The 14,340-nt window shown below is 60.2% G+C and overlaps 1 protein-coding gene across 1 annotated transcript; it reads right to left on the reverse strand.

Moving 5' to 3' along the window:
• Nucleotides 1-213: 213 nt before the first annotated feature.
• Nucleotides 214-14,037, reverse strand: LOC144678367 (transketolase-like; the record flags this gene model as incomplete). The annotated part of the gene is made up of 9 exons (XM_078538177.1): nucleotides 13,921-14,037; nucleotides 12,011-12,124; nucleotides 10,532-10,629; nucleotides 6,779-6,970; nucleotides 5,782-5,909; nucleotides 3,909-4,102; nucleotides 3,203-3,367; nucleotides 1,956-2,112; nucleotides 214-344 (listed from the first exon to the last, which is right to left on the reverse strand). Coding segments are annotated over exons 1-9 (1,263 nt in total), but the record flags the coding sequence as incomplete, so codon positions are not given.
• Nucleotides 14,038-14,340: the final 303 nt, after the last annotated feature.

The raw sequence follows: 14,340 nt of genomic DNA on the forward strand, positions 1-14,340 counted from the left end.
CCCCCCCACCACCACCACCACCACCACGCCGCCGTCTCCGAACCTAACAAGGGGGAGGGAATTCCAGAGCCTCGGGGCAGCCGAAGGCCCGGCCGCCAATGGCGGAGCGATGAGGATGGGGGTGGGTGTGCGTGAGGAGAGGCCGGGATTGGAGGAGGGAGGAGTGCGGAGATCTCAGTGAAGTGGGGGGTGGGTGAGCTACAAGAACGGTACCTTGGTGTTGGCGGCCAATTCCACAGCGCGTTCAGTGGAAACGCTGTCGCTGGGGTAGAAGATCGTGCACGTGGGGATCGCACGGAACATGGCGATGTCTTCGAGGGCCATCTGAGAGGGACCATCTTCACCTGGATCGGGAGGAACAAAGTCAAAAAACGTTCGATAAAAAGAAAGAAGAGGGAGGCGGCGAGGCTTGGGGAGCGCCGAGGGTGCACCGCCCTGCTAGAGGAGCTGTCTTTTCCGGATGAGACCCCTCCTCTTGCCCGTCTGCCCCCAAGAGGACCACGGGCTCTACCCCTTTGTCCCAGATACTCGCCCCTTGACCAACACTGGTCAGACCCACGCCATCGAGGTCGCTCGTCACGTTTTGCTTCGTGGGATCTTCCTGTGCAATAGGGAATCAGCCCCGCACTCTGACCCCACCCCCCACACCCAGATTCCGAGGTGCCAGGGTCTGAAGGAAATTCCCGTACCCGCTGCCAACTCACTCACGCCTACCCACCCCCAACCAACGTTCAGCACGCCAACCCACACCCACCCAACCCAAACCCACCTCCACCCCAACCCCAAACCCACCCCCACCCCAACCCCACCCACACCCAACCCAAACTCACCTCCATCCAAACCGCACCCACCCCGAAACCCGACCCAACCCCCCACCTGACCCCCACCCCCACCCGACACCCACCCCCACCCGACACCCACCCCCACCCGACACCCACCCCCACCCGACACCCACCCCCACCCCCACCCGACACCCACCCCCACCCGACACCCAACCCAAACTCACCTCCATCCAACTCCAAACCGCACCCAACCCCGAAACCCGACACCCAAACCCACCCCCACCCGACACCCAAACCCACCCCCACCCGACACCCAAACCCACCCCCACCCGACACCCAAACCCACCCCCACCCGACACCCAAACCCACCCCCACCCGACACCCAAACCCACCCCCACCCGACACCCACCCCCACCCGACACCCACCCCCACCCAAACCCACCCCCACCCGACACCCAAACCCACCCCCACCCGACACCCAAACCCACCGACACCCAAACCCACCCCCACCCGACACCCAAACCCACCCCCACCCGACACCCAAACCCACCCCCACCCCCACCCGACACCCAAACCCACCCCCACCCGACACCCAAACCCACCCCCACCCGACACCCAAACCCACCCCCACCCCCACCCGACACCCAAACCCACCCCCACCCGACACCCAAACCCACCCCACCCGACACCCAAACCCACCCGACACCGACGCCCAAACCCACCACCCAAACCCACCCCCACCCGACACCGACACCCAAACCCACCCGACACCGACACCCAAACCCACCCGACACCCAAACACACCCCCACCCGACACCCAAACCCACCCGACACCCAAACCCACCCCCACCCGACACCGACACCCAAACCCACCCGACATCGACACCCAAACCCACCCCCACCCGACACCCAAACCCACCCCCACCCAAACCCACCCCCACCCGACACCCAAACCCACCACCCAAACCCACCCCCACCCGACACCCAAACCCACCCCCACCCGACACCCAAACCCACCCCCACCCGACACCGACACCCAAACCCACCCGACACCGACACCCAAACCCACCACCCAAACCCACCCGACACCCAAACCCACCACCCAAACCCACACCTAACCAACCCAAACCCACCCCACCCAATTTGCCCCCCCCGGCAGCCGTGTCCACCCACCGATGGAGATGCCGCAGTGGGATCCCGAGAAGTTGGCATTGCTCTGGGAGATGGCGGCCATGCGGATCTGGTCGTAGCCGCGGCTGAGGAAGGCGGCAAAGGTGCTGGCGAAGGCCACGGTCCGGTCCCGCGTGGCGCAGCCGACAGCGACGCTGATCTGGACAGGTCAGAGGGAGGGAGGAAGAGGAAATTAGCTCCAGCCACCCGTTCAATCAGATCGCGGCCGGTCACTCCCCACTCCGCCCCCCGTACCCAAATTATCTGGCACGCGATGGGCCGAATGGCCACCCCTGCCATTGCCACAATAAACAGAACAAAAACGCCAAATCTCAACTGGCAAAGAACAAACACCGGAGGCCCACACGCAGTGATCGAGCACCAGGAGCCATTCAGCCCATCACCGTTTCCCCTACTCCCCCTTCAGAAGTATCAACTCACAGAACGCGAGCGTCGCTCACTGGGCCCAGCCTTCCTTGCCCCATCCCTAATTGCCCCCTTGAGAAGGTGGTGGGTGAGCCGCCTTCTTGAGCCGCTGCAGCCCCGTGTAGTGTAGGTACACCCACCGCGCTGTTAGGGAGGGAGTTCCAGGATTTTGACCCAGCGACAGTGAAGGAACGGCCGATATATTTCCAAGTCGGGATGGTGTGTGTGGGGCTCGGAGGGGAACTTGCAGGTGGTGGTGTTCCCCATGTGTCTGCTGCCCTTGTCCTTCTAGGTGGTAGAGGTGGTGGGTTTGGGCGGCGCTGTCGAAGGAGCCTTGGCGAGTTGCTGCAGTGCATCTTGTAGATGGTACACACACTGCTGCCCCTGTGCGTCGGTGGTGGAGGGAGTGAATGTTTGTGGATTGGGGGCCGGGGGGTGCGGGGAGAAGGGGTGGGGAAGAGGCGGTGTTGTGGCCGGACTGGTGTTCCGGAAGACCGAGGATCGAATCCCGCCGGAGGGCGGATGGTGGAATTGGAATTCGGTAGAAGCCGGGAACCCAAAAGGATGTTTCAGGACCGGCATTTGCTGTAAAAAAAACCCCCGTCTGGTTCCCTCACGCCCTTGGCCTACACGTGACTCCAAACCCCACGGCAACGCCCGGGTTCCCCGGAGGCGCCCGGGAGCACCAGCCCGGCGACAATCCCTACGGAGGCCGTTTTTTTTTTGGGGGGGGGGGTTTCTCGCGGCTCGGTTCTGTCCGGTGACCTCGGGAGGTCGTCGCCGGGGGTGGGTGAGGGGGAGGGGGAGGTTGCCGGGGTACTCACCATGTTCTGCTCCGCGATGTAGCACTCGATGAACCGCTCGGGGTGCTCCTTCCGGAAGAGGTCGGAGAAGGTGGAGTTCTTGGTGTCGCCGTCCAGGGCGATGACCCGCGGGTTGGCGTGGCCCAGCTTGGCCAGGGCCAGGCCGTAGGCCTTCCGGGTGGCGATCTGAGGGAGGCAAGAGGCACACAGGAGGAGGAGGGTCAATCACGCCAGGCAATCGGCACGTAACCGGCCCCCGTGAGATGGGCTCTCTCAGCCCCCACCCCAACACCCCCCCCCACCCCCCCCCCCCCGAGTGCCCCCCTCCCTTCCCCCGCCCCACCCCCCCCCCCCGAGTGCCCCACTCCCTCCCCCCACCCCACACCCACCGAGTACCCCACACCCCCCGAGTGCCCCACTCCCTCCCCCCACCCCACACCCCCCGAGTGCCCCCCTCCCTCCCCCACAACACCCCGAGTGCCCCCCTCCCCCTCCACACCCCCAGAGTGCCCCCCTCCCCCTCCACACCCCCAGAGTGCCCTCCCTCCCCCTCCACACCCCAGAGTGCCCTCCCTCCCCCTCCACACCCCCAGAGTGCCCCCCTCCCCCTCCACGCCCCCCGAGTGCCCCCTCCATGCCCCACGTGTGCCCCCTCCCCCTCCACGCCCCCCGTGTGCCCCCTCCTCCTCCCCCCCCCACCTCGTGTGCCCCCTCCTCCCCCCCGCACCTTATCTCCGAGCTTGTATCCGGGCGGCGAGGGCATCTTGATGGCGGAGATGTCGACGGCCGGAGCGTCCTCCCGCGGGGGCCCGGGCTTGGGGGGGGCCTTGCTCTGGATCCGCCCCTCGATGTCGCGCAGCACCGCGTCCACCCGGTCCTTGGGCACCGGTTTGCCGTGCCAGTTCTCCTCGTCCTCCACGCCTGCCGGGAAGGGGTTAAAAACAAATTAAAAAACACCGAAAGAAAAAAAGAGTTCGGGGCGGGAGAACCATCGCGCCTCTTAAAACATCCTCCCTCGCACCCCACCCCCCCCCTCACCAAACCCTCACCGAGCTCGGCAACACAGCGCCAACCACCGCCAAGGCACAGGCGGGGTACGCGCCTGAGAGAGAGAGAGAGAGCCTAGGGAGACCGGAACTGTGTGTGCGCGGGGTTGTAAGTGGGATAGGGAGACCGGAACTGTGTGTGCGGGATCGTAAGTGGGTTAAGGGAGACCGGAACTGTGTGTGTGGGGTTGTAAGTGGGTTAAGGGAGACCGGAACTGTGTGTGTGGGGTTGTAAGTGGGATAGGGAGACCGGAACTGTGTGTGCGGGGTTGAAAGTGGGATAGGGAGACCGGAACTGTGTGTGTGCGGGATCGTAAGTGGGTTAAGGGAGACCGGAACTGTGTGTGTGGGGTTGTAAGTGGGTTAAGGGAGACCGGAACTGTGTGTGCGGGGTGGTAAGTGGGATAGGGAGACCGGAACTGTGTGCGCGGGGTTGTAAGTGGGATAGGGAGACCGGAACTGTGTGCGCGCGGTCGTAAGTGGGTTAAGGGAGACCGGAACTGTGTGCGCGAAGGGTTGTAAGTGGGATAGGGAGACCGGAACTGTGTGCAGGGTTGTAAGTGGGTTAAGGGAGACCGGAACTGTGTGCGCGAAGGGTCGTAAGTGGGTTAAGGGAGACCAGAACTGTGTGTGCGAAGGGTTGTAAGTGGGTTAAGGGAGACCGGAACTGTGTGCGCGGGGTGGTAAGTGGGTTAAGGGAGACCGGAACTGTGTGTGCGGGGTGGTAAGTGGGTTAAGGGGAGACCGGAACTGTGTGCGCGGGGTCGTAAGTGGGTTAAGGGAGACCGGAACTCTGTGCGCAGGGTTGTAAGTGGGTTAAGGGAGACCGGAACTGTGTGCACAGGGTCGTAAGTGGGTTAAGGGAGACCGGAACTGTGTGTGTGGGGTTGTAAGTGGGATAGGGAGACCGCAACTGTGTGCGCGAAGGGTCTTAAGTGGGTTAAGGGAGACCTGAACTGTGTGAGCAGGGTCGTAAGTGGGATAGGGAGATCGGAACTGTGTGAGCAGGGTCGTAAGTGGGATAGGGAGACCGGAACTGTGTGTGCGGGGTCGTAAGTGGGATAGGGAGACCGGAACTGTGTGCGCAGGGTCGTAAGTGGGTTAAGGGAGACCGGAACTGTGTGCGCGGGGTTGTAAGTGGGATAGGGAGACCGGAACTGTGTGTGTGCGGGTGGTAAGTGGGATAGGGAGACCAGAACTGTGTGCGCGAAGGGTTGTAAGTGGGATAGGGAGACCGGAACTGTGTGCGGAGGGTCGTAAGTGCGTTAAGGGAGACCGGAACTGTGAGAGCGGGGTCGTAAGTGGGTTGAGGGAGACCGGAACTGTGTGCGAAGGGTTGTAAGTGGGATAGGGAGACCGGAACTGTGTGCGAAGGGTTGTAAGTGGGATAGGGAGACCGGAACTTTGTGCGAAGGGTGGTAAGTGGGATAGGGAGACCGGAACTGTGTGTGCGGGGTTGTAAGTGGGTTAAGGGAGACCGGAACTGTGTGCACGGGGTGGTAAGTGGGACAGGGAGGAGGACTAGGGGCCATGTGGGGGACTCGGCGCGCTGACCTTTGATTCCTTTCCCCTTGAGCGTCTTGGCCACAATGGCCGTGGGGCGATCCTTCACCCGGCCAGCCTCGCCCAGCGCCTTGCACAGCTCCGCCATGTCATGGCCGTCCACGACGTAGGTGTTCCAGCTGCCAACACACAAACACACACACAAATAAAAAACGCGTCACTCGCCGCCCACAGGAACAGGAGGAGGGAGGCCGTTCGGCCCCTCTCGAGCCTGCTCTCCACCCACCCCCCCCCATTCAAACGGAAGCTGCGGCCCACAGCGCCAGCTGGCCCCCCGTGCCCCCTCAACACCACCCACAGAATCGCGCAGCACAGGAGAGGCCCTTCGGCCCATCGAGCCTGCGCCGACCGTCGCTCAGCGAAAACCTCTCCCTATCCCACTTACGACCCCGCGCACAGGACTTCTCACCCCAAAAGAAAAAAGGACACAGAGACACTGCAGAAGATGCATAAAAAAACCCCCCCAGAAATTTACAGGGAAGACCCCAGAAGAAAGAGAGAGAGAGAGGTCATAACACGGCCGGTACGCAAAGAAACAAATCTCCCCACCATTTTGAAATCACCCGTTCGATTTACACCGATGCCCAATGCGCCAACATTTGCACGATGGGAGGTCAAAACAGGCACCAAATTTAGGAAGACCAGAGCAAAGACAGCAGTGCAAAAAAAAAAGTAGAAAAATACGCGACTACAGCGCCACCACTGGTGGGATGGCACCATTACAGCGTGACGTTTACATAGAAGATCTTAAAGTTGCTCCTTTCACCATCTCAGGATGCACCCCCGCCAAAAAAGACGCGTCTCGCAGCCAACGAAGGAGTTTTTCCCCTCACCCACAGGAAGCAAGGCACAGGAATTTACGCACAGCAAGATCCCACCCACACAGCCAAATGACATCCTGTGGTGAGGGGGGGGTGGGGGGGGGAGGAAAGTGCCCGGGAAACCGCGCCAACGCTGAGAGCCGCCACAGTTTCACAGTCCCGCTTACCCGAAGGACTCGCAGCGCTTGCGGTAGACGTCCATGTCGTGCTGGAGGGGTGCGGGCTCGCTCTGGCCCAGCCGGTTGACGTCGAAGATGGCCACCAGGTTGTCCAGCTTGTAGAAGGAGGCGAAGGCCATGGCCTCCCAGATGGCGCCCTCGGAGGACTCGCCGTCGCCAATCAGGCAGTACACGCGATAGCTAGGAGAAGAAAAGCAGACCCTTCAGCCCATCGCCAGCCCCCCCTATCCCGCGCACACACACAACGCCCCCCGTTAGCTGCTGCCGCGCTCACTCCCTGCCCGTTTACCACCGACGGTGCTAAAAGGAAGGATGCCCGTGGCCACTCCTGTAAAACGTAGGGAAGGCGGCCAGCGCACAGCAAGATCCCACAAACGATGGTGACAATGACCCAGGTCGCCCGGTCTGAAAAACGGAGCGACGTTGGCCGGGGCAGTGGGATCTTGGGAGGAGGACGCCAGAGGGGAGAATTCCCGGCTTCCCCCACACCCGCTCTCCTACCCAGCAGTGGCCGTGAGATCTTGCCCGTCTACCCGAGGGGGAAGAGCGAAGCGGGGGGGGTGGGCGGGGGGTGCCTCAAGTTTAACATCTCACTCTGAAAATCAGTAGCCCCACTAGGGCGGCCCTCCCTCAACACCACCCCCCCCCCCCCCCCCTCAACACCGAAGCCCCCCTCCCTCAACACCGAAGCCCCTCTCCCTCAACACCGAAGCCCCTCTCCCTCAACACCGAAGCCCCCCTCCCTCAACACCGACCCCCCCCTCCCTCAACACCGACCCCCCCCCTCCCTCAACACCGACCCCCCCCTCCCTCAACACCGACCCCCCCCTCCCTCAACACCGACCCCCCCCTCCCTCAACACCGAACCCCCCCTCCCTCAACACCGACCCCCCCTCCCTCAACACCGAAGCCCCCCTCCCTCAACACCGACCCCTCCCTCCTTCAACACCGAAGCCCCCCTCCCTCAACACCGACCCCTCCCTACCCCCGTGAGGACAGGGCTCCCTCAACACTGCCCCCTCCCTACCCCCGTGAGGACAGGGCTCCCTCAACACTGCCCCCTCCCTCAACACTGACCCCTCCCTACCCCCGTGAGGACAGGGCTCCCTCAACACTGCCCCCTCCCTACCCCCGTGAGGACAGGGCTCCCTCAACACCGACCCCTCCCTCAACACCGACCCCTCCCTCAACACCGACCCCTCCCTCAACACTGACCCCTCCCTACCCCCCTGAGGACAGGGCTCCCCCAACACTGCCCAGCTCCCCCATCTCCTTGAGCGTTGACACGCGGGGCTGCGTCTCTCTGGATTAGGGGGCTCGAGTCTCTGGACTGGTGGCTCAGGCCTACAACCCGCTGACTCCAATGGGAGAGAGAGAGAGAGAGAGAGAGAGCAACAGAGCCGAGTGATAAAACATCCACTCTTGGTTAATCCCCCCCCACCCCCCCACACCAAGAGATGTCGGTCACCCCGAGTCAACTCCCCTCAAAAATCCAAACCCCGAGGACTCCAGTCTGGAGGAGGTTTGAACTGGGAGGTGAGGAGACCAGCACCTCGTGTACTGGCTCCCGCCCTGACAAAGGGACATTGTATTATTCCTTTCCCAGTCTGTGTCTGGAGAGAGGAGTGTTGGAGACGGGACAGGGAGGGGGAGAGCTGCTTGGTATGCAGAGCTACACGGAGCTCCACACTTCACACAGAGACCCTTCTCATCGACCGGGTGGTATTCCACCCCCCACCTCCCCCCAGACAGCTCCCGGCCAGATTCTCTCCCATCCTGACAGAGCCACAAGTCACAAGGCACCTCTGTTTCCAAAACGCCTCTGTTCAATTATTAAATCGTCTCCCTCTCCCCAACAGCTGAGGTTTCACTAACCCGAGTTCGAATGTTGCTTTAGGCTCCGGGCTCATCTCACAGTTCAAACCCCCTACACCCCTCCCTATCTCTGTAACCTCCTCCAGCCCCTACACCCCCTCCCTATCTCTGTAACCTCCTCCAGCCCCTACACCCCTCCCTATCTCTGTAACCTCCTCCAGCCCCTACACCCCCTCCCTATCTCTGTAACCTCCTCCAGCCCCTACAACCCTCCCTATCTCTGTAACCTCCTCCAGCCCCTACACCCATCCCTATCTCTGTAACCTCCTCCAGCCCCTACAACCCTCCCTATCTCTATAACCTCCTCCAGCCCCTACAACCCTCCCTATCTCTGTAACCTCCTCCAGCCCCTACAACCCTCCCTATCTCTATAACCTCCTCCAGCCCCTACAACCCTCCCTATCTCTGTCACCTCCTCCAGCCCCTACACCCCTCCCTATCTCTGTAACCTCCTCCAGCCCCTACATCCCTCCCTATCTCTGTAACCTCCTCCAGCCCCTACAACCCTCCCTATCTCTATAACCTCCTCCAGCCCCTACAACCCTCCCTATCTCTATAACCTCCTCCAGCCCCTACACCTCTCCCTATCTCTGTAACCTCCTCCAGCCCCTGCACCCCTCCCTATCTCTGTAACCTCCTCCAGTCCCTACAACCCTCCCTATCTCTGTAACCTCCTCCAGTCCCTACAACCCTCCCTATCTCTGTAACCTCCTCCAGCCCCAACAACCCTCCCTACCTCTGTAACCTCCTCCAGCCCCTACAACCCTCCCTATCTCTGTAACCTCCTCCAGCCCCCTACACCTCTCCCTATCTCTGTAACCTCCTCCAGCCCCTACAACCCTCCCTATCTCTGTAACCTCCTCCAGCCCCTACAACCCTCCCTATCTCTGTAACCTCCTCCAGCCCCTACAGCCCTCCCTATCTCTGTAACCTCCTCCAGACCCGACAACCCTTCCTATCTCTGTAACCTCCTCGAGCCCCTACAACCCTCCGAGATCTCTGCGCTCCTCCAATTCCAGCCTCTCAAGCATCCCCTGATTCCCATCGCTCCACCATTGGCTGCCTGGGGCCCTGAGCTCTGGAATTCCCTCCCTAAATATATCTCTCTCTCTCTCTCTCTCTCTCTCTCTCTCTACTTGCCTGGGTGAGTGCAGCTCCCACAACACTCAAGAAGCTCAACACCATCCAGGACAAAGCAGCCCCGCTTGATCGGCACCCCATCCACAAACATTCACTCCCTCCACCACCGACGCACAGGGGCAGCAGTGTGTGTGTACCATCTACAAGAGGCACTGCAGCAACTCGCCAAGGCTCCTTCGACAGCGCCGCCCAAACCCACCACCTCTACCACCTAGAAGGACAAGGGCAGCAGACACATGGGGAACACCACCACCTGCAAGTTCCCCTCCGAGCCACTCACCATCCTGACTTGGAAATATATCGGCCGTTCCTTCACTGTCGCTGGGTCAAAATCCTGGAACTCCCTCCCTAACAGCACGGTGGGTGTACGTACACCAACACGGGACAAAATACTGGAACTCCCTCCCTAACAGCACGGTGGGTGTACCTACACCACACGGGGACTGCAGCGGCTCAAGAAGGCGGCTCACCCCCACCACCTTCTCAAGGGGGGGCAATGAGGGATGGGCGACAAATGCTGGGCCTAACCAGCGAGGCCCACATCCCGTGGAACGCTCCGACCATAACCCTTCACGGGAACCTGTCCGGGGAAGCGGCGGGTGGGGGGGCGAGAGAGGACGGTGGGGGGGGGTGGGGGGGCGAGAGAGGACGGTGGGGGGGGGTGGGGGGGCGAGAGAGGACGGTGGGGTGGGGGGGGGGCGGGGGGTGCTCCTTTTTCGGTTTTACCTGGCACGGTCGAAGTACTTCCCCGTGTAGGCCATCCCGCAGGCTGCGCCCAGACCCTGACCCAGGGATCCCGTGGCTACATCCACAAAGGCCAGTTTCTGTGGGAAGATAGAGAGAACGTGAGCAAACGAGAACAAACTCCCATTTCCCCTCCCACTCCCCTCCCCCCTCCCACCCTCCCCTCCCCCCGCAGCCCCTTTCACCACCTCAGGATGTCCCAAAGCGCCTCAGAGCCAACGAGGGAGTTTTGAATGTGGCACCCAATTTGCACATAGTCAGATCACACAAACAGCCAATGAGATGAATGACCAGAAATTTTTTGATTTTTTTTTTGGTGGGGGTGGGGGAAGAGAAAGGGATTCTGGTTCCGACGCTCCCTCAGCGTTGACCCTCCGACAGGACAGCGCTCCCGCGGCCCTCCCCATCGGTGGGGTGGTGGGGGGGTGAGTGTCAGGCCTGGGTGAGGGGTCCCCAGTCTCTGGAGCGAACGATGACGAGCGAGAGCGTGAATGACTTCACGTTTGGTTTTGAAAACGAGGAGGAAAAGCAGAATTTAGAAAGGACGCGTTTAACTGTTGCTTCGAAAGGCCCTTCACGTATTAAAAGTCCCATCTTCAGCTGCTTCACCGATGACCTTCCTCCCATCATAAGGTCAGGAGTGGGGATGTTCGCTGATGGTCGCACAATGTTCAGCACCATTCGCGACTCCTCAGATACTGAAGCAGTCCATGTCCAAATGCAGCAAGACCTGGACAATATCCAGGCTTGGGCTGACTAGTGGCAAGTAACATTCACGCCACACAAGTGCCAGGCAATGACCATCTCCAACAAGAGAGAATCTAACCATCGCCCCCTTGACGTTCAATGGCATTACCATCACTGAATCCCCCACTATCAACATCCTGGGGGTTACCATTGACCAGAAACTGAACTGGACCCAGCCAGATAAATACTGTGGCTACAAGAGCAGGTCAGAGGCTGGGAATCCTGCAGAGAGTAACTCACCTCCTGACCCCCCAAAGCCTGTCCCCCATCTACAAGGCACAAGTCAGGAGTGTGATGGGATACTCCCCACTTGCCTGGATGAGTGCAGCTCCCACAACACTCAAGAAGCTCGACACCGTCCAGGACAAAGCAGCCCCCGCTCGATCGGCACCCCATCCGCAAACATTTACTCCCTCCACCCCCGACGCACAGGGGCAGCAGTGTGTGTACCATCTACAAGATGCACCGCAGCAACTTGCCAAGGCTCCTTCGACAGCATTTTTCTGTTTTTAGTTCGGATCCCCGGCGTCTGCAGCATTTTGCTTTCAGTTGTTAAATAAAAACCCCACACGCACGTGCACACACGCACATGCACGGACATGCACACACGCACATGCACGGACATGCGCACGGGCACACACGCACGGACACACACGCACGGACACACACGCACGGACACACACGCACGGACACGCACACGGGAGTCAAGCTTACCGGAGTGGGATGTCCTTCCAACAAGCAGCCGAGCTTCCGCAGGTTCATGAGTTCAGACTCTTCCACATAGCCAGCCTCCACCCAGGCTGCGTACAGTATCGGAGCTGCATGACCCTGAAGACAAAAGCGGAGGTCATTCACACACGTCAAAAGGGACTACTTTGGACCAAAACAGAAACAGAAACACCTGGAAAAACTCAGCAGGTCTGGCAGCATCGGCGGAGAGGAAAAGAGTTGACGTTTCGAGTCCTCATGACCCTTCAACAGAACTAAGTAAAAATAGGAAAGGGGTGAAATATAAGCTGGTTTAAGGGGATGGGTGGGGGTGTTGGGACATGAAGCCAGTGATAGGTGGAGATAACCAAAAGATGTCACAGACAAAAGGACAAAGAGGTGGTGATATTATCTAAAGGAATGTGCTCATTAAGGGTAGAAAGCAGGACGAGCAAGGTACAGATAGCCCTAGTGGGGTGGGGATGGAGGAGAGAGTTCATGATCTAAAATTGTTGAACTCAATATTCAGCCCGGAAGGCTGTAAAGTGCCTAGTCGGAAGATGAGGTGCTGTCCCTCCAGTTTGCGTTGAGCTTCACTGGAACATTGCGGCCAGGCCAAGGACGGACATGTGGGCACGAGAGCAGGGTGGAGTGTTGAAATGGCAAGCGACAGGGAGGTCTGGGTAATGCTTGCGGACAGACCGAAGGTGTTCTGCAAAGCGGGTCACCCAGTCTGCGTTTGGTCTCTCCAATGTAGAGGAAACCGGGCTACTTTGGACTCTCATTGCTTCATAGCCGAGGGGAAAACCTTGGACGCACAAGGACCCCACTGAACAAGTGCTACACTTCACCCAGGCCGATTCCTGGGACGAAGGGGGTTTGTCTGATGAGGAAAGGTTGAGCAGGTTGGGCCTCTACCCATTGGAGTTTAGAAGAATGAGAGGTGATCTTATTGAAACATATCAGATTCTGAGGGGAGGGGGTTTGACAGGGTGGATGCTGAGGGGATGTTTTCCCCTCCCCTCGTCGGGGGGAATCTAGAACGAGGGGAGGGGGGCACAGTTTCAGAATGAGGGGTCTCCCATTGAAGACGGAGATGAGGAGGAATTTCTTCTCTCAGAGGGAGGTCAGTCTGTGGAATTCTCTCCCCCCCCAGAGAGCAGTGGGGGCCGGGTCACTGAATATATTCAAGGCCGAGTGAGACAGATTTCTGATCGACGAGGGGGGTCGAGGGTGATGAGGGGGAGGGACAGGAAAGTGGAGTTGAGGCCAAAATCGGATCAGCCACGATCTTATGGAATGGGGGTAGCAGGCTCGAGGGGCCGAGTGGCCTCCTTCCGCACCTAATTCTGATCTTAAAATGGCCGTTTGACTGACAACCGGGCGCCGTCTCCTATTGGGTAGTGGCAAAGCCGCTTGCTTTGCTATTGGCCAGGAGGAGGCAGCAGCAACGCGTGACAGGCAGCCAAGGGGGTGGGGTGTTCGGGAACACCTCTACATCTCCGCCAGCTCTGACCAAAGGGGGTCATCGACCCTGCCCCCATCACACCCTCCCAAACACCCACCGGCCTGGCTGGAGAGTCCAAAATACATGGAGGGGGGTGTGGGGGGAGGGAGGGTCCCAGTCTCAGGATAAGGGGGCGGCCATTTTGGACCGAGAAATTCCTTCGCTCCGAGGGTTGGGAATCTTAGGAATTCTCGACCCCCCCGGGGGCGGGGGGAGGGGTGGGGGGAGAAGCTGAGTCGACCAGTACACTCGAGACGGAGAGCGAGGGAATTTTGGACACCGAGGGAGTTGAGGGGTAGTGGGCAAGCGGAGTGGAGGTCAAAGGTCAGCCACGGCGGTCTCGAACAGGGGAGCCGGCCGGAGGGTGACCTCCGATCTCTTGCATTCTGGGAAGTGCCCCACCCCTTACCTTTGACAGCACAAAGCGATCGTTGTTGGGGTCCCTGGGCTCCTTTGCTTTGTACTTCATGATGTGGAAAAAGAGAGCAGACATGATCTCTGCGGCGCTGCAACAGGAGGTGGGGTGACTGGAAAGTTAAGCAAAAACAAATAAAAGTAAGTCTCAAAGGCGTTGGCCTCAGCATCAGGGCGCAGTCCCTCGACATTCGAAGGCCATCCCGTTCGGCCAGCGGCGCCCCTTCTGGCTGTGCGATGCGACACCAACATCTCTCAGCGTTCGCTGGTCTCCCTACGTTGGGTCTCCACCCCGCTTAGCGACACCCCCTGTCCCACAGCAACTGGTTTCAATCACTTTGCCGCCGTCCAATCGACTCTTGCCGGTCAATTCGGCCGCGTTACTGAGCGATTAACGAGCTGTCGAGGTAATTCA

Source organism: Cetorhinus maximus, unplaced genomic scaffold (assembly GCF_964194155.1).
Source record: "Cetorhinus maximus unplaced genomic scaffold, sCetMax3.hap1.1 HAP1_SCAFFOLD_4118, whole genome shotgun sequence".
NCBI classification, from domain to species: domain Eukaryota; kingdom Metazoa; phylum Chordata; class Chondrichthyes; order Lamniformes; family Cetorhinidae; genus Cetorhinus; species Cetorhinus maximus.